The sequence below is a fragment of the Saccoglossus kowalevskii genome, chromosome 3, assembly GCF_978046115.1.
Source record: "Saccoglossus kowalevskii chromosome 3, keSacKowa6.1, whole genome shotgun sequence".
NCBI classification, from domain to species: Eukaryota; Metazoa; Hemichordata; class Enteropneusta; family Harrimaniidae; genus Saccoglossus; species Saccoglossus kowalevskii.
In genome coordinates, this window is record NC_140643.1 from 30422342 (window position 1) to 30443416 (window position 21075).

General features: G+C 34.4%; 2 protein-coding genes across 2 annotated transcripts; one reads left to right on the forward strand and one right to left on the reverse strand.

The window, feature by feature from the left end:
- Positions 1 to 6112: 6112 nt before the first annotated feature.
- On the reverse strand, positions 6113 to 8112 carry LOC102804487 (uncharacterized). The gene is made up of 3 exons (XM_078012144.2): positions 7940 to 8112; positions 6991 to 7113; positions 6113 to 6519 (listed from the first exon to the last, which is right to left on the reverse strand). Exons 1-2 carry the CDS (start codon positions 8060 to 8062, stop codon positions 7024 to 7026), a joined length of 213 nt encoding a protein of 70 aa, XP_077868270.1. The 5' UTR covers positions 8063 to 8112; the 3' UTR covers positions 6113 to 6519; positions 6991 to 7023.
- Positions 8113 to 8414: 302 nt separating this feature from the next.
- Positions 8415 to 20729, forward strand: LOC102804378 (uncharacterized). Its single transcript, XM_085496567.1, has 11 exons — positions 8415 to 8553; positions 10295 to 10322; positions 13573 to 13644; positions 14063 to 14146; positions 16744 to 16866; positions 17285 to 17342; positions 17720 to 18590; positions 18932 to 19096; positions 19400 to 19544; positions 19853 to 20053; positions 20534 to 20729. The coding sequence occupies exons 2-11, from the start codon at positions 10301 to 10303 to the stop codon at positions 20665 to 20667; spliced, it is 1875 nt and encodes a 624-aa protein (XP_085352693.1). The 5' UTR covers positions 8415 to 8553; positions 10295 to 10300; the 3' UTR covers positions 20668 to 20729.
- The last annotated feature ends 346 nt before the right edge of the window (positions 20730 to 21075 follow it).

Below are 21075 nucleotides of genomic sequence, written 5' to 3' on the forward strand. Positions count from 1 at the left end.
TCATTGCAGCCCCAATATACAAGACTAATACAGGTGCCTATGAAATGATAATACACCACACAGCAATTTTAATCTCCAGTTAAGCTTAATGTCGCAGCAAATTTACTTTAATACTGGTCATAGATTAAAATTAAAACAAGCAGCCTATCGGCTGAGATAGCTCCGCTGTTAGCAATGCACATTTCAATTAAAGAACTGAAGACATCATTAGAAAATGAACAATATGAATAGTATCAAAGCAATCGGACTTACAGTTTTTAACAAGAAGTCGAAAATATCACTTTTTACCAAAAATTACAAAAATATTCACCAAAATAAATTAATTAGAGAATTGAAGATATCATCACAAAATGAACAAATCTGAGAGAGTTCCACATGTAGTACCTATATATGTAATATCAAAGTAATCGGACTTACAGTTTTCAACAAGAAGTCGAAAATATCACTTTTTACCAAAAATGGCAAAAATATTCACCAAAATTAGAGAACTGAAGATATCATCACAAAATGAACAAATCTGAGAAAGGTCTACATGTAGTATCTATATATGTAATATCAAAGCAATTGAACTATTGATTTTTAACAAGAAGTCGAAAATATCACTTTTTACCCAAAATGACAAAAATAATCACCAAAATTAGAGAATTAAAGATATCCATTACAAAATGAACAAATCTGAGAGAGGTCCACATGTAGTACCTATATATGTAATATCAAAGTAATTGCACTTGCGGTTTTTAACAAGAAGTCGAAAATATCACTTTTTACCAAAAATGACAAAAATATTCACCAAAATTAGAGAATTGAAGATATCAACATGAAATGAACAAACCTAAGAGAGGTCTACCCAAGGTACATATACACCAAGTATCAAAGCATTCAGGCTTGTAGTTTTCAAGAAGAAGTCGAAAAAGTAAAACATTGACACGGACGACGACGACGAACAATCACTCATATGATAAGCCCCGCTCGACAAAGTCGACAGTGGAGCTAATAAAAACATCCTATAATCCCCCCCGTGTCACCTTTAAAAACATAACTTGAAATTTAGATTTGCTCTTGCATATACGAGATGTGGGCTGTTCATACACAATTCTCTCCCACAATGAATAATGCACTTCAGTAAACCCCCCCCCCCCCCAGGGTGTATCTGACAAATCTAATTTTTTTTAATGAAAAAGTGCTGGAAATTGTGCGATGTGATTATAAGGAGGTTCAAGCCAAATAGAATATATGTAGTGTTTATTAGGGGCCCAAGCCCGAAGGGCGAGGCCCCTATTCTTATTGTCCGGTTTTTTCTTCTTCATCATCTTCTTCTTTCTTCCGTAACTTTTTTCGTCAAGCCGTTTGAGAAAACCGCTGAACAGAATGGTCTGATAATGCTCTATACTGATAGTCCATAATGTGAACTGGTGCAACATGCTTTCAGAATTTCGATTGGACAACTAGTTTGGCAGCCATATTGGATTGAAATAAAACCGGAAGTGGCTGTTTGACCACTTTCTGAGGGTCTAGGCGTCTAGATTTTTTTATGGTATATAGTACAACTCATGTGTAATAAATATCAGCAATAAAAACTTTAGCGGTCATGTGACTTTTCCCGCCATTTTGTTTTTCCTAAAAACGGCAAAAAACACTTGAAAATCTTCTTCTTCAGAACCACCAAGCAGAATGCTCTCATATGTAGTATTTAGCTTCTATATACGAATCCCATTTATGTTTGAAAAAATGTTTACGATTGGTCACGTGGTTTGGCCACCATTTTGGATTTCTTCTAAACAGGAAGTAGTTTTTTACTCTGGCAACACTTGAGGGAATATTTTCAATTTTGCTTTATGGCATCTGTGTATCAATCCCTTTCAGAAACCTAAAAAAAATTTCAGATCAGTCACATGGTTTGGCCGCCATTTTGGATTTTAAGCAAAATTGACCAAAAGTTTGGGTATTTGTTTCTCAGAGACGATTCAACCAATCTACTAGATGTTTTTATATTTACCATGCCTGGCCTTAGCTGCATACGAGAAAAATAATATTATTTTGATCAGTCACGTGGTTTGGCCGCCATCTTGGATTTTGTGAAAATAGAAATTATGCAACTACATGTTTTGTATTAGTCTGATTTCTTTCAAATTTTGTATGTGCATTTGTGTCATCAGATGCATCATTTTGCCCCAATAGCACACTGTTAGGCCACGTGGCTGGGCACCCATGGGGTGGGGGCTTCTAACCTCATTAATATGCATAACTGTTATAACTCAAGCACTGTTGTAGTTAGGATGATGAATCCTGTGTTATTATGACAACCTTGAACAAGAGATTCGATTAAAATAACAAATGACCATATATGGTCATGTGAGCTCATTAATATGCATAACTGTCATATCTCAAACACTGTTGCAGTTAGGAAGATGAATCCTGTGTCATTATGACAACAGTTAACAAGAGATTTGATTAAAATAACAGATAACCATATATGGTCATGTGAACTCATTAATATGCATAACCATTATATCTTAAACACTGTCGCAGTTAGGAAGATAAATCCTGTGTCATTATAACAACAGTGAACAAGAGATTTGATTAAAATAACAGATAACCATATATGGTCATGTGAACTCATTAATATGCATAGCAGTCATATCTAAAACACTGTCGCAGTTAGGAAGATGAATCCTGTGTTATGACAACAGTGAACAAGAGATTTGATTAAAATAACAGATAACCATATATGGTCATGTGAACTCATTAATATGCATAACCATTATATCTTAAACACTGTTGCAGTTAGGAAGATGAATTCTGTGTTATTATGACAACAGTGAACAAGAGATTTGATTAAAAATAACAGATGACCATATATGGTCATGTGAACTCATTAATATGCAAAGCAGTCATATCTAAAACACTGTCGCAGAGCAGGACGTGTAACAAGTGTCATTATGAAGACATTGAATGAAAGATGTAACTGACATTAGAAATGGCTATATATGATTATGTAATCTCATTATTAAGAACATGGCTCATTATATATCCTGAAAACCATATTTCGATAACCAAACCAGGTAAATACATGGTACCAACTTCATTTTGACCTCATGTTACTGATAATTCAAGCTACCTGATTGTCTAACATGTGACCACATTAATTATGAAACAGAATCTTGTCAGCTTGGGCCCCGGTGACGCCGCTTGCGGCTTTAATTATACTTTTATTACTGGTTCATGCCATCAGGAAAAAGTTATCAAAAATGGTCAACTCTTGCACTTTACACTAGTTTCCATTGTGTGATGATTATTTTTTAGGGGCCCAAGCCCAAAGGGCGAGGCCCCTATTATTATCGTTCAGTTTTTTCTTTCTTTCTTTCTTTCTTTCTTCCGTAACTTTTTTCGTCAAGCCGTTTGAGAAAACCACTGAACGGAATGGTCTGATAATGCTCTATACTGATAGTCCCTAATGTGAACTGGTGCAACATGCTTTCAGAATTTCGATTGGTCAATTAGTTTGGCAGCCATATTGGATTGAAATAAAACCGGAAGTGGCTGTTTGACCACTTTCTGAGGGTCTAGGCGTCTAGATTTTTTTATGGTATATAGTACAACTCATGTGTAATAGATATCAGCAATAAAAACTTTAGCGGTCACGTGACTTTTCCCGCCATTTTGTTTTTCCTAAAAACGGCAAAAAACACTTGAAAATCTTCTTCTTCAGAACCACCTAGCAGAATGCTCTCATATGTTGTATTTAGCTTCTATATATGAATCCCATTTACGTTTGAAAAAAATATTACGATTGGTCACGTGGTTTGGCCACCATTTTGGATTTCTTCTAAACAGGAAGTAGTTTTTTACTCTGGCAACACTTGAGGGAATATTTTCAATTTTGCTTCATGGCATCTGTGTTTCAAGCCCTTTCAGAAACCTAAAAAAAATTTCAGATCAGTCACATGATTTGGCCGCCATTTTGGATTTTAAGCAAAATTTACCAAAAGTTTGGGTATTTGTTTCTCAGAGATGATTCAACCAATCTACTAGATGTTTTCATATTTACCATGCCTGGCCTTAGCTGCATACGAGAAAAATAATATTATTTTTATCAGTCACGTGGTTTGGCCGCCATCTTGGATTTTGTGAAAATAGAAATTATGCAACTACATGTTTTGTCTGATTTCTTTCAAATTTTGTATGTGCATTTGTGTCATCAGATGCATCATTTTGCCTCAATAGCACACTGTTAGGCCACGTGGCTGGGCACCCATGGGGTGGGGGCTTCTAACCTCATTAATATGCATAACTGATATATCTCAAGCACTGTTGGAGTTAGGAAGATGATTCCTGTGTTATCATGACAACGTTGAACAAGAGATTTGATTAAAATAACAGATGACCATATATGGTCACGTGAACTCATTAATATGCATAACCATTATATCTTAAACACTGTTGCAGTTAGGAAGATGAATCCTGTGTTATTATGACAACAGTGAACAAGAGATTTGATTAAAATAACAGATGACCATATATGGTCATGTGAACTCATTAATATGCATAACCATTATATCTTAAACACTGTTGCAGTTAGGAAGATGAATCCTGTGTTATTATGACAACAATGAACAAGAGATTTGATTAAAATAACAGATGACCATATATGGTCATGTAAACTCATTAATATGCATAGCAGTCATATCTGAAACACTGTCGCAGAGCAGGACATGTAACTAGTGTCATTATGAAGACATTGAATGAAAGATGTAACTGACATTAGAAATGGCTATATATGATTATGTAATCTCATTATTGTGCATAAGAACATGGCTCATTATATATCCTGAAAACCATATTTCGATAACCAAACCAGGTAAATACATGGTACCAACTTCATTTTGACCTCATGTTACTGATAATACAAGCTACCTGATTGTCTAACATGTGACCTCATTTATTATGAAACAGAATCTTGTCATGATAGATCAGCTTGGGCCCCGGTGATGCCGCTTGCGGCTTTAATTTTTTTTATATCTGACAACTTGGTTTAGAGACGTGGGATGAAAATTTCATTGCTACAAATCAATACAAAAAAAAAAATACATGTAATTTAGTCAGTTTCCAATACAATTGTAGTTTCCACTACTGGTATATACAATGCATTGCTGTTATTCTCAGTATTTGAATTCAGCACAAAGTGAAATAATATGGATTGATTTCAAGGTAAGGTTATCATTGAAATTTGCTGAATGTTGAGATATTTGTGAAATAGCCAATTCGTGATTAATGTGTGAAAAATTAACCAAAAACCCAATGCACATTAGGTTTTGATATTTCATCTTTAAAAAAAACAATACTCCTATGTGGATGCTACAAAAGCATTATTTTAAGTTTATGACAAATCATAATCCGGTTTGGTCTACAACATGGAGTGTTGAACATTATACGTCTGACACTGAAAACAATAGAATTTACCTCTGTAAAAATATGTATGAATGTGTTTGAAAGTGTTCAAATGTCTTCCTTATTTGGAAAATGTGCATCACGTTTATATCGTATTCAAACACTTTCCTTACTTGTTTACTTCAGACATAGAAGCACTATCAGCATGCGATGGAAATTGAATCCTGCCATTAAACGCAAATGTTCGTACAGTGAAAAATGTTCTTCAGGCTGTTATACATAATTGATAAATTATTATTACAAGCATGGAAATGTTTAATAATAAGGTTATTACAAGAACATTGCAAAATATGCACAAAGGAAGTAGGGTGATCGTATCGACTGGTGTGTTGTGGAGGTCAATGCATTACAATATTGCGAAAGTACATTCTTTGCGGTTATAATATTAAAAATATGTTTCTGTCCAAATTCCATTCTTAATAATTGCAGTAAATTATCATTTTGTTTAACTCAGACTCCTATTCACCCTTTAAAAGGCAACTGATACAACCTTTCTAAAACATTTTATTTCTCATTTGTGGTTCTATGTTTTTTTTGCATCATTTAATTAAAGCAGCTGTGAATGTCATTTCAAACTGAACATTATTACAGACACATACAAATCTTCATGCTTTCATTCTGTGCTTCTAGAATATAGAAGCTAATAAACAACAACAACCAGTAATGAATATTAAAATATATTTTATATAAATGAGTTCACTTCAGTATCATAAAAGTAAACATCTTGAGGGATGTACAATAAACCCTCTTTACCACCACATCAAATAAGTCTAAAATACAGGTATTAAGTATCATCTAGTATTTTGAAGCAATTATTTCAAATATAAAATTAATGGAAGTACTAGGATCTTATGGTAATAACATCAATATAAAATTGTAGACCCACAAATGGAAGCTATGAGTAAGGCAGTCTATCCTATAACAACAACACTGCTTGTGGTATCAAGAATCATGATTTCTATATATTTATTGCATTGTATCTGGCAAACCACTTGATAGATGGATCCACAACTTATTGATGAGGATCAGCTAAGGCATGCCGGCTACATGGTGAAAAAGCAACTAGTCTTACTGAAATGAAAAAAGAAATGTATGTGAATAAAAATAGAAATCTCAAAAAAGCATGCAAGAGTTTTCTAAGCTTTACTACAGGGCATGACAACCACTTCATATTGGAATCCTCATGAGTTTATTATCATAATTATTTAAACACTCCAAAATCACTTGAAATTTATGAAGCAAATATCACAAATGAGCAGAACTGTGTGCAATAAAAATACCTTTAAATTTTGATAAATTTGTTTTCAGTGAGTGTTACCAGTATCATCTTGTAATTTCAGACCATACATGTACAAATGTTGTAAATATATATTCCCATTGTTATGAATTATGTCTACTGATATCAAACTATGATTAGGAAATTATCACATTCATGTTCATGTATGTACATAAACTCATTCCCACAAGCTTGTCATCACTGCCCTCTTCAGTTTGTTGTATGTTAGTTCAAATTGGTTATTTAATAAGTAAAAACAGACTTACACAGAAACACTTTACAAGCACAAGATCATTAACTCATCTTCTTTTCTTGGATTCTTTTTTAGATCTTTTACTTGGACTAAGAGGCTTTGTTTCCGCTGATTTAACATTTGTGTCTTCTTCAATCTACAAAGTTTTTTTTAAAAAGAGAGTTATCTTAAACTTTATTCTTCTCAAATAGCTCCACTGTTTGTGATGCATTACAAGAGATAGATAATCTTGTCTCAAATATTCATTACCACTGAAGCTGGTTTACTAAGTTACTAGAAATTTTATAAATATTGGCATAACATCAGTTTGGAAACACTGTAGTCAAACCCATGGACATTGACCCTGAATCAAATTCTAGAAGAATTTTTCATTGGTCAGAAAAATCCCATTGGTAATGCTTATTACCCACGAATATGTGCGTTTTTCAAGAATTGAGGAAAATTTACATGGAATGAAGATTCCATCAAATGTATTCAAACCACTTCAAATTGATTATTATTTCCGGGTGTATATTTTGAAGTAATATCATCACAACAGTTTGTCACAGGTTGTGATGGTTACTTTCACCATATACATTAGAAAGATCTATGCTTCTACTAGTAAGACTTTGTAGCAATTTTATCTTTCACGTCCTCTGAGCTTAAATGACGCACAAATATGTTTACTACCCGGTAGTACATGTACGTCAATTTATTTATATTCGAGTTGTAAAAAGTAGCATGGGCAAGGTATTGTAATAGTAGGTATACCTTCCATGGTTCAATGCATGGAATTAATGGCTAATGTTTCTCCCACCACGTACTACTGTACTCTTGTGACTGGCCGGCACGGGACCGACCAACAGTAAACAAAAAAAAAGAAAGTCAGGATAATATTTTCGGTCACGGAACCGCAGTTGGAAAGTTGTAGTTGTCTGAGGAAAATCTTAACCATCGCAACTTGTTGATATTTGTATAGTTACCTTCTCGTCGTCGGCAGACGGTAAAATGACGATTGAGAATATTGCAATAAGTTGAAATACGGCGCCAATTAATAGACCATAATGTAGAATTTGGTCTACGATGTCAAATTCCACTTCTACCATTGCTACGCAAGCAGGAAACCTCCAAGCATATATTCAGAATTCGCACCAACTACTAGTGTTTTCATATTCAGATATAAATATTCACGTATTTTAGCAATAGCTTCGAAACTAGATTTTTCTTGAGAAAAGGGTGTATATTAGTGATACATTCTATTGAAGTAGTGATATTAGCGGTATCAATGACAAAAAAGTACAATTGGTGGATATGTTTATTCTTTGATATTTCCAATTATGCATCAGTATCATTCGGAAAATAACTCGATCAGCAAAAAGGTTGTTTGTTGTATTCACACTTCTCCAAATTTAAACCAATCACACACGTTCACACCAATCACATGACTTTTAAATCCCAGGCGCTCTCTGTTCGAAAATTCAACTGCAGGCCGATCATATTGTCCTATTGCATTTTAATGTGCTTACCAATATTTATTTTTTGGAAATCAACTGGTTAATAACTTGTCTGGTGTGTGGAATTGTCGTATTTTATTGAGGTAATGTAAGTTTTGTTATTTATTGATCTTTTAAATTTGAGCAATAGCACAACGAAATAGCCTAAAATATTATTATCTGTCTCCGAAAATCGGAAATCTATTCTATCTCAATCATTTTTGATTTACCTAAAGCTCCGAGTTTTAGAGAGGAAGTAAAATTGGCGTTAGTGTTTCTATAATGGCGAAGTCGAGACTCGCCCAGTCTTCGTAGCACATACATGAACATGTAGAAATCAATAGTGCGATAACCGTTTGGAGCTTAACTACAAATTCGGGGGGGGGGGGGGGTATAGAGAAGAAATAAAAAAAAAACCTCAGCTGAATAACGTTGTGCACGATACTGATGTAATTGAATTAGGATTCGATGTGATAAACGAAATAAACCCTGTTTTACGTTGAAGTAATAGTGGATTTTCTTTGAGTAATCAATGTTGGAAATTTTTCAAAATTATATTGCACCAGGTTCCAGAGCAGGTAACTTTCAAATTTTAGCAGCTCTATATTAAAGATTATTTTCTTATACTTCAGTTCTCATTCCAAGTAATTTTGTTAAGCAGCAGACACCGTTCATGACGTTCTGAATGTTGTCATTGTTTTCTTGCTATCTACCTATTTCATCTAGATCTGTGATAGCTGCAGTTCTGTAGCTCACGATTCCTGGTCTTCGGGTCATGGGGAACCGTTCCCTCATGACCCGAAAACCGGGAATCGTAAGCTACAGAACTGCAGCTAGATCTGTGAAGTCTCATTTACATTCTGAGTGCTACCTGCTGAGCAACTACTGTATCACCAATACAAAATGAATTCTAGTTTATAGTATAACTGCACTATTCTTTTAGTCTTGTTTTTGTTCAGGTCATACATCATATTTTCTTCTGGTGTGTCTCTATGATCCCTTCCTTGCCTAGCCCCCTGAGTACAGTCTTGTAGGTTGGTGTCCTTTCGCTTATTATTCAGCCCCCAGAGTCTTGAGAAGTCGTATAGACCGGGGATTTGACACCAGGCTACAAATTCATGGTGGAGAACATTTCATGATTGTAATCAGCCAAAACATAGATCGATCAATCTAGCGATCATAAATACCTTTCAGATGGTCGAAAAATGTGTGACGAAAGCTAGTTTTAAGCAACTTTTTGTTTATAAATATGTCAAGAATAAGATGGCAGTGTATAATTTCTGTTGAAATGTTGATTTGATCGACCCAAGTGGGAAATCTTAAGTAATTTTAATCTTCATTTCCAGTTGAGGTACTGGCATTTCAGATAGTTAGACGTATAAACCTACTTATTTTTTAAGCTGCAAAGCTGAATGCTTCTTAAATCGCCCAATACAGCCTTCACAAAGTGTTGAATCCCTGATCTATATGAATTAACTAAGAATATGAATTATGAGTTTTTATGGTAATTCAAATTGATTGTTGGGTTCTTTGCATGATGAATTGTCTGATAACAAATACCGCTAACTGATCAGCTCTACCAGTAGGTTGTGTGCAAGTTCTATTAACATGGACACCTACATGTGTATTCATTAACAACAACAGCACCCATCGATACTGTTATTTTTTCTTTGGGTACAAACATCTGGTTCTTGTCACTGCATGCATATGCACGCACAATGTAAAAAAATATTTATAAAAATGAATAAATTGGCTTGTTGTGTTGATTGTAATATTTTAATAAAATAATCTTTGTTTCATTTTATTTTTCACTTGTCTTTATCTACATATGTTTGCTTACTAAAGACAAAGATGTCATTCAATTCAAGTGAAGGTATGTATTCATGTTCTTTTCAAAATCTCTTGATTAGTTGAATTGAAGATTGATTTGATTTATTTACCCAGACACCCAAAATCCATTCTCTTAAAGATACACTAGCTGTAACGACCTAGTTTTTTGTATTGCAAACGTGTTCTACTTGAATAGCAATTATTTCCGTTCTATTAGCTGAAACTAGTTCAATTATTTGGTATCGGGCCCTTCTGTATGCTTTATAAGCTCGCTAAAAGCACTGAATCAACATCGTGAAGTGTTTATTGTACGTACCCTAAGCTCCGTTTGTTAAATCATCATACGTCATTACTGATTGTTTTTTTTTTTTTTGTTTTTTTTGTTTTTTTTAGGTTTAACTATCTTTTATTCCATACAATAGAAATTCTTTACAGCACAATGTCAACATACAACAAATGTCACAGCTAGTATAACCCATACAAAATAGACACTGAATACCCATTAACAATTGAAGTCTCCCCACTTGTCCAGGAAAATGGACATTGTATGTCTTCTATTTGAAATTTCTAACTCTATCTTCTGCGTGTAACGTATGTCAGATTTTATGAGATTAAGGCATGGTAGTTCCTTTTTTAATTTACACGTATAGATATTTCTTTTAACAATTATAATTATATGGTTTAGTAGAGGGGAGAAGTCCTTGTCTCCTAATATAATCTGTTTTGCTGACAATGTTCTTGGGCATCCTAGTTTTGTTCCCCATAGATTAAAAATTGATGTCCAGACGACTTTAATAGACTCGCATTCGACAAAAAGATGCACTAGGTTCTCGGTGGTACCATGACAAAATGAGCATAAATCTGACGATACTAATGGTGAATTCATATGGAATAACATTTCATTTGTGTACAGGATATTGTGGTTTAATTTCCACTGAAACTCCCGTAGTTTGCTGCATAGAGTTACCAAAAAAGGCATGGAATAATAAAATTCCCAATCCTTGTTATCCAGATTACACAAAGTATTAAGAAAGAGTTGACTTTTGGGTGTTGTAAAAACATGGGAGGTGAACAGCTTACGTAATTGCTTTTGGGTGGTATTTTCAAGTATAATTATTTGATCACCGGTGACTAGACTAATAGGAGGCTCTGGACGTACACAAATTGCACGACTATTCCTCCAGTCTAATGGCAGTGCAGAGATAATGCCATACCACTGAAGTAGCTGAACATAATTGAGCCCTAGTGCCTGGAAATTAGCCCAATTTTTAATTTTACCATTTGTGTCAAATATATCTGCAATATAAATTATTCCTGCATTAAAAAACGCTCTGTAAAAGATACTTTTATTTTGAATGAGGATATTTTTGTTATTCCATATGATTTCATATTCATGCGAGATGTTTTTATTAGGCCGAACTTCACTCCACTGTTTTAGTAAAGTGTAATAGAATAATGGGAGTTTAACATTGAGTAAGTCAACAGAAAAATTACATTTAAAAATGAAATCTCCTCCCACATATTCCAGGTAATTGGTAAAAAATAATTTCCAAGGGTGAAATTTAGGAGATAGGTATCGTTTTACCCACCCAACATTAATGGCTTTTTGCATTGTATGTATATCAATCATACCCAAACCTCCTTGGCCTATGTCTCCTATCAGTGTGCTGCGTGCTACTCTATCGTGTCCTTGCCATATGAATGTATATATTTTAGTATTTATGAGTTTAATATCCCGTTGTAGAATTGGAATATGGTTGAAAATAAATAGTAATTTTGGAATAACAAAAGTTTTAATAATCTGAATTTTGCCAATAATTGTCAAACTACGTCTAGACCAGCATTGCAACACACTATTTAAGCACTTTATTGGTATATTTATGTTCATTTCATATGCTGCTCTAGCATCATAGGAAAAGAAGACACCCACAATTTTGATAGGAGACATAGGCCATTTCACCCCGAACGGTCTGTCTTGACGGAAGCGCCATCTGCCCAACCAAATTGCTTCAGTTTTGTCATAATTGACCTTTAACCCTGAAACCAGTGCAAATTTGTTAAAAAGAGAGAGAAGATTTTCGCCCGATTTTACATCTGCGACAAAGCAGGTAAGATCGTCGGCATAGGCTGAGCTTTTAATTTGTTGTCCACCAATAGATATCCCTTTAATCCCGTCGCTGTGTTTCTGATTAAGTAACAAAAGCTCCAGAGACAAAATAAACAGTATTGGGGATAGGGGGTCTCCTTGTCTAACCCCCCTAGAAAGGCCGAAAAATCCAGTTGATTCACCCCTGTTCATTACACAGCTCACCGGGTCAGTATAAAAGCATTGCACCCAACGTAGGACGGAAGGACCAAAATTAAATATTTCTAGACATTGGAACATATAATTCCACTCTAGGCTGTCAAAGGCCTTTTGAAAATCGACAGCAAGAAGTATGCCAGTGTCGTTATTATCTTTCGTGTAGTTCATCACACCCTCAATTACACGAACACATTCCCCAATTGATCTATTTTTAATAAATGCGGTTTGTGATTCCCCAATTAACTTGTCTAATACTTTTTCTAATCTACTTTACTGATTGTTTGCGCGTGCGCAATTCCGAGTACTTCGTTGTGTCGTCACCGGAAGCGCTGTCCCAGCACAAACCTGTGTCATATGACGCCTTAACACATAATAATGATAATCAAATTTGTGTTTGAAGTTCGAAAGTAGTTGCATTATTTCCGGTTTCAACTAGTTCGAAAATAGAACGTCCTTGAGCGCAATAAAATCAGGCGTAGAACTCCATCCGAACCAGTGTAAACTTATTGCAATTTGCGCGATTTGGGCCCAGTTTGTTCTTACAAGCTTTCTAAGTTTCATTTATCATTATTTAGTAAACAGGTCTCTAAAACGATTTAATATATCCGTAAAATACGTGGCAATCGACAATTGACTTCGAAACGTTCAAAATTTCGAACAAACTCCCAGCACACATGGCGCGATATGCGTCAGATCGGTGTAGAAGACGCCGAACTGCAGCGTCAATGATTGTTGGAGTTCTTCATCTCGTGGTCAGTCAGACCACCTAGAAATATGGCGTTGAGTTCGATCTTGAGCATTTTCTCCGCATTCGTATCCGCACAGAGATAGATGTAAATTTTATTATAACAGGAGATAAGCAATTTCAAAGATAAATGCAACAAGTTTTCAACCCAAAATAGTTATTTAGAACGCCGTTAGAGACGTTTTCATTACAGCTACTAGGCCTTTAATTTTTATAACTATTTTCCCTCTTCTTTACTTTAAGATTCCAGTCTTGGTTTATTGATTGATATTGGTGAATTGAATCCACAGACCTCGAGTGATGCGTTACAGCAAGGTAAATTGTCATAGGACTAAATAGGTGTAAATTTTCAGATCAAAATGCCCTCTAGATTTTATAATATAACTAATACATTTTTACTATAATCAAAATAAGTAATGTTTTAATGATTAAGTATACAATATACATGTAATCTGGTTTTTTGGTTTACATGAGCTTCTATTGGTGATGCAGTTATTCATAACTAATAATGAAAATAGCTGTTACATAAATGTGATATCTAAGTTGCCAAGTCTCCTCCCCTGAGTAAGCAAGTGACAACCCCAATAAGCCTTGATGTATGGTTATCTAATCTATATTCTACCGATGATGATACAAATGATGGGGGCTTTTATATCATTTTTCCATGTCCTGAAATTTTCCTACTATAATACAGTATGTCATTAACAGTGACTTGTTTACTGTTAATGTCTAGGTTGTGGCATGCTGGTCACTATAGATGATATACTTAGTGTTTGTGATGAAAAGAACACTGATAGTGCAATAAACAGTTCTTGTGGTGAGTATTTGTTGGTATTTTTACAGATGTTATATTAAGGTAGAAGCCTACTCATAAATTAAAAACCCAGAATTTATTCATTTTGCAATAAATTGTACTCCAAGGCAATATAAGGATATTGACCTAAAAAAAGTTGGGTGTCACCAGCCTTTTTTTCGAGAAATGGATGGTTGTATTTTAGTGGAAAGTCGCCATTTTGACACTATTATAACACTTTTATCACAGATCCCAATGGCAGAGATATTATGCAATATCTCAAAATCTAGCCTGGTGACATAGGCTGAAAAAATCATATATTGTTAATGATGGAGTTCCTTTTTTTTTGTTCTGAATTATTAAAAAAATCTGGGTTTTAAAAAGTGTCAAAAAATGCAATTTTTCTTTAACATTATGTTCTATGGAATTGTTCTAAAAATAGAAATTTTTAAGAAATATTGGGACACGTTTCTCAAAAAGCATAACTGTAACATGAAAAATAATGCTATTTCATTATACCATGGGACATTAGCTTCATGATTGTACATAATAAACTAAATAACATTGTCATGCGATTTATGACCAATTTTGTCAAAAATTATGACTAGGCTTCTACCTTTAATAATTATAATAACAGAGATACATATAATCAGACTTTAGAGTACAAGGGTCAGTTTATAACAATAGGGAACAAACTGTCATTTATCATTTGAATTATTAACTTTAAATTTTCAAAGTAGCCAGAAAATGGTTGAAGTAACTAGGTGTGTATAATCAAAACCTATTTAGGCTTGCCAATGCTCAGGCTGGTAAACAGTATAAAAAGCACAGACATTTGTTAAATTTGTTACCAGTTTTGTATGGTAGAAAGTGTGTACAGTCTCCAGGGTTCTGCCCAGCTTGATTTGAGTGCCGGTCACTAATTAACATTCATGAGCTCATTAATATTCATGAGCTAATTAATATTCATTTTCCATTCTACAAGCTACGAATTAACTACTTTAATTATTTTAACTTTTATTTATTTCAAATATTTCAATGTAAAATTAATCTGCTTTAATAAAAGTGAAAAAATATATATACTTTATTTTTGAAATCACGTCTAAAATACGTATTTTTAAGACATTGACTTCTGAGCGGGCAGCCATTTTTTTTTAAAGCGTGTCGTCCGTTTGTTACGGCCAAAGTGGCAACAAGAATTTAATTGTTTTCTTTTCCGATGGAACGCTGGTAAATCACATTAATAGTGAGAAATTAGTATTCCTTGTATCGCTGACTGAATATAGCTTTTGAATTTATTTTTATGAACGAGTCATGAAACCAAAAACATCAATCACGGTTACTACACTCGAGTGCAAGTGCAGATTAAACAAACAACAGCTTGACGCATCGCTGCCGGTGAAGTGAGCAAGTTATTGTTCAACTCGGCAAATCCTACACACAACTAAACTTGCAATGGTAATCCTTCCTTCTGTTTATTTATCATTGTCTCCCCTTCCATTATCTTGATGTACAACTCCGATCTGGTTCGTTTGTTAAAACTAACAGAATGTCAATCGGAGGTTAAAACAAAAACACATTAGGCTGATGTCACACGTGTACGTTGATTTTGAACAGCAGTATCTTCTTTCAAGTTTTGTTGTGTGTTAATTTTTTGCATTGTGTTGTGTGTTAAAACCAACAAGGACAATAGAATGATGGTCCAGTGGCCGACATCCTGTGTGTATCATAAACAAATAGAATAGTGCTGGTCGCCAACTTTTTGTCCTGGTCGGAAATTCGCCCTGAGTCTCCAAATAACCACAATAGACAGAGTGGGGATCCAGACCAAATATGTGTGATTCGGGCGTTTCATGATAAATTCTTTCTATTAATAATTGCACTTTAAAATAATATTCATGGGATATGTCTACGTCATAACCTTGTTAAAGTTATTAGCATTTTGCAAACGCGGTGCGCATGTTTTGGGCCATTTTTTTGTATTTCACAACACATGCGTCATCACATTGAGGTCAATTGAAGTTTTATGCAAGGTAACAATCAGCACTGTCAATGGGTTTCACCCGAGTTTCACCACATTGATATTGCTGAACATTGTGTTCGTATTCAAAGCATAAGCGACGCTACCAGAAAATATACACAAGCTAACAAGCCACACCAACCAAGTCACTGCTGAGATTGCAAAGGATTAATACTGTAAAATTTGTATTAGAAGCTGCGGCTTCTATTAAAATGGTACAATGCAACAGAGGGGATGCGGGTTCTATTAGAGCATGTACACATATGAGAAATGGTGAATGTTTGCTTAACATTTGTTCAAAATAATGGGTGCGACTTCTATTAGAGATGCGGCTTCTAATACAGATTTTACGGTACATACTTTCACCATGTCATTATGCTGTAATATGCAATTTCAATTCTGGTTTCCCAGTAACTCTGGATGCATACATTTGTATATTGGCAAACATGGCCATTATTTGTTCTTAAAATGCAAAAAGGTGTACCACATACACATGCAAAACGTGGACAAGTTTTCAGGGAACCTCACTCAAATGTTACACACATGTGTCATGGTAAAGGTTTGAGATCTCGTATCATACTATCTATTCTATTAATTACAGTAATAATCACTCCTGAGGACACTGGTAAAGATGTGAGGTGTGAAGCTAAAGATGTGAAACGTACACCTGTAGTATGTGGTGCTAAATCATTGGTAACAAGTAACATCTTTTCACCAACAGAGGGTACGTTTTCTTTGAAATCTAGAAGTACATTAGACACTGTCAAACAAGTGACCATCTTCAAAACACAATTCCTATGAATGGCACCCTCTTGCGACAAAGAATTTCTGTGACATTAAAATGATACAGATGTGCATTAGTGTTCAAATCATAAACTGTGTTTATGTGGTTGTGCAGTCATATAGTACAACCCTGCACTTTTGTATTGACAGATGATTTAAGATTAAAACACTTTTGTTTGATTCATCAAAGATTATTTATCATTAAATGGCTCAAAATGAAGAAAAGGTGAATTAGTTAGTTCACCATCTATTACTCTTCTATATACATGTACATGTATGTGTTGATGTTTATGGGGGGTGATTTAAAAAAGTGATTATTCTTAAGTTGTAATTTTTATTGTTTCAATTCTATTCCTCAGACTTGCAGTTAATTGAAAATGAGATCTTTGACTTTGATCTACCAATTACTCCAGAAAGGTAATCATGAATTACTTGTGAAATAATGCTGGTATTAAACGCATGTTTTTTTTTTACTGCTTATAATTTTTTTAATATTTACAAACGTTTTAAAGTATGCGTTACTTCAGATGTTAAAATCTGAATTTGTGAATTAAGAACATTATTTTTTTTAATTTACGTATTACATTATCATTTGATAATTATTGGTAAATATATGATAAGTAATGGCTCGTGAAAAATTTATCTTTTTTGTTCTTTGTTGAAGAAAATTTAAACTGTATTTTCATGGGAGTTAGATGTAAATTTTACTTTTATTTCTTTGACGTTTAATTATGTATATTGAAATTTTTGTTTTGTATAATGAATTAAATACAATTTCATATAATTATTTATAGCATACCCAAAGATGAGAAATCGCCTGATTTGGTAGGTGATGTTGATGAAGACGATGAAGTGTTTTTTGGATCAGTTGGACATACAGAAAAATGCATCATTGTTAATCATGAATTAGAAGAAAAGGAACATAAACCGATGAGCCCTTTAAACGCCCATCAGTATGCTGAGATATTTAAAGAAGCTATGAAAGTAGTAGCAGCGATTAATGATGAAAGTCGTATTGAAGAAGCCAAGAAGAAATCCAGTTCTGGGAATGAAGAGAGTTTATTAGTTAAACTGGGAAAAATTTCATTACGTGGAAGATCTAAGTCAAAGTCCCCTGAAACAGAATCTGAATTGTTGAAAACCGAAAAAATTATCAAAAGTCCTCGATCTCCTCGCAGAGAGACGTATGTGCTTGCTACAAGCCCAGCACATGAACGTCCCCCAGCTTTTCAAAAAAGAGCAACTTCCCAACTGGCAGTCAGTGGAACATCTGCCAATGCAATAAAAAATGGTGCGTCTCTGAAAAAACAATGGACTAAAGAACAAGCTTCAAAATTACAACAAACATGTCAGGGTACAACTGTTAAAAAAGGACTCCAGCAACCTTCAAGGAAATCTTCAATGGATTCGCTTCAGCGTTCTACGATAAAACCAGCCGAGGTTAAAAATGGGATACAGCCACCAAGAAAAACGTCACTTACCTCTCCACAAAGCATCAAAGTGAAACAAGCTGATGTGATGAAATTTACAGCGAAATCAAGCCCGCAAAAGTGCAAGTCATCTTTAAGGCAAAATTCAACTTCAAAGCCATCTAACTGCAGTGGAAAATCAAAACTGGCTCTTCCAAGTTCAAGGCTGCCATCTAAATCAATTGACAATACAAAGGTATGTAATAACTGCATCGTATTAATTAATCAGTAACTTATTTCACTTTAAAGTGAAGGGTTCGTCAACTGGATATGCGCAGGAATTGAGTCCTACGTGACGGCGCATGCTAAAAATGCAAATTGTAGATGCTTGTTTGTAAACAACAACTTTCTATGGCACCTGCCAAATTGCGCAGATGACAACTTCCTGCTTTAACTATCACGTAAAACAAACTGTAATTGTAAGGCCAAAGTAAATCCTGTGGAATGGATTATATTGGTAGCTACTCTATAGATGAAGTAACTATAATATTGTTATATATAAACATTCTTTTTGACATGCATTTGATTTTGGTTTAGTCCCCCAGATTGGCTAAACGAGAAAAGCACAGTCCACCAAAGAGGAAGAGAATAAGTAGTGCTGGCTCTGAAGGAAGCATATCTGATACATGTAGTGTATCATCTGATGTGAGTGATTGCTCTACCACAAGTACTGGCATACCCGGTAAAAGATTACAACATAAAGTAAGCAAAGGAGAATCCATTTCTGTGATAGACCACAACCTTGCATACACTTTGTGACATTTCTGCTCATTTGTGATTTACCTTTAATAATCCGATTTCGTTTAACAATTGAATAAAAATAAACTTGCCAATATAGACCATGTTACCATGTTCTGTTATCAGACTTTATAGCAATTCTGAAGATCTGGATAACCTTCTCAGTAGCCCATACATTGAAAAAACTGATTTGTCACTGTGAAAATACTCGGAGAAAAGTCTTATTTTCTTCTGTCATTAATTCTTTGATACTTTTTCCTTCACCAGCCAAGTTTGAAATCTTCAAGTCTAAAACAACCAATTGCACGAGGCTATAGGAATCCCAAACCATTTTATTCTACAGGGTCGGAATCCAGTGTTGATAGCTCTAACACAACTTTGAATGGTTCAATGTGTAAAGAACCCACTGCAGGTAAATCATTTGGTTGCAACACGGTACATGTATTAAGGGGTTATTACAAGAATATCACAAAGTATGCGCAAAGGTAGTACAGTGCTTGTATTTACCAACATGTATTTGAAATTGATGCTTTATTGTTATTGCCTTAGTACATACTTTGCTTATTATTGTACATCTTTTCTCTGCTTGTAGTTATAATTTAATGATAATTTAACAGTTTTGAATACGTCCATACGTTTTACATACTGGAAAATTCTTTTGTTTTTATATGTATATTAATACTAAACGGTGGCTTTTCACATGACAATGTCTTTTAACAGTGAAGAAATCGTCCAGTTTAGTCACACCAGGTTATAGACAGAGTTTGATTAAACCAGGTGTTTTACCTCAAAAGAAGACAATACCAGTTTGCAGACCTCTGAAAATGTCCACAGCTGGGTCTAAACTGAGTAAACCACAACCTGTGAAAGCTACAGTACCGATGACGCATAGTAAGACACCGAACAAGGTTGTGAACAAAGGTATTTACATCTTCAATCAATCATACCATGTATACATGGATGAGGTGTCTTTACATCCAGAACTTGTATATAAAATGAACTGGATTTTTCATCGGGAATTAATAAATTATTCAGTTACTAATGTTAAATGTTATTGATTATTGATGGTTCTTGTAACATTGATAAGTGAGCCATACGAATCTCGTTCGAGCCCACTGTAACAATGCGTGTCACAACTCTGAAATGCTTTGACCAATTTTCAGGATATTTATTACAAAGGTGCATCACTAAAGCATACATATACATGTTAATTTTGTTTTTGAATCTGTGCATTGGTTTAAAAAATGATGTTTTTGCTCATTCTTGGCCTTGTGTCAACCAATTTCATTCAAACTACACAATGCATTACATATATGGTTAGACACAATTGCACAATAAAAAAAAAACAATATTTTTTTTCTTCTTTAATGTAAATCTATTTTTTAATTCTATATTTTCCAGGAACTCCCAGACCCAATTTGTCTCAAACACAAGCAATTACAAGCACCCCTAAGTCACAAAGGTTGCCAAGAAGGTTACCTTCTCCTGTGAGCAGTGTTAAGAGTGCCAGTGCCAAAACAACTTTACCGAGGTAAAGATCTCAACAGTCAAGGACCTCAGTAGTAATAACATATTGGTACATTTTTGTGACCATTTCGACCATACCTTATTCGGGAAACATTTGAATTCATTAAAAAAAGATCATTTTATAACATTTTCCTGACTAATTTTAACTACCATGGCCAGAATAGATAGATGGGTAGCTCTCTGCGATCAGAATTTTGGGTTTATGGATATTTTTGACTGGCATTTGATGGTATGAATGTGCAGACGATATTTGACCTATTTCACCTACAGAACAGGAGCCAATGAAATTAAAAACAATACAGTGGTTCTGAGAATTATTTGCTTGCAACTTTGCAAAATACTTGGTTGGCTCTTGCTTTGTTCTAGAATTGATGGCGTTTGACTGATAGCATGCTATGTGGGATACATTATTTTAT

Bases quoted from the DNA above. Each gene is read 5' to 3' on its own strand.
- LOC102804487 (XM_078012144.2), bottom strand. From the start codon at position 8,062: ATGGTAGAAGTGGAATTTGACATCGTAGACCAAATTCTACATTATGGT. The intron at 7,114-7,939 runs GTAACTATACAA...AAAACTTTGTAG, and splicing joins CGTCTGCCGACGACGAGAAG to ATTGAAGAAGACACAAATGT.
- LOC102804378 (XM_085496567.1), top strand. From the start codon at position 10,301: ATGTCATTCAATTCAAGTGAAG. The intron at 13,645-14,062 runs GTAAATTGTCAT...GTTAATGTCTAG, and splicing joins GAGTGATGCGTTACAGCAAG to GTTGTGGCATGCTGGTCACT. The intron at 19,097-19,399 runs GTAAGCAAAGGA...TTCCTTCACCAG, and splicing joins GTAAAAGATTACAACATAAA to CCAAGTTTGAAATCTTCAAG.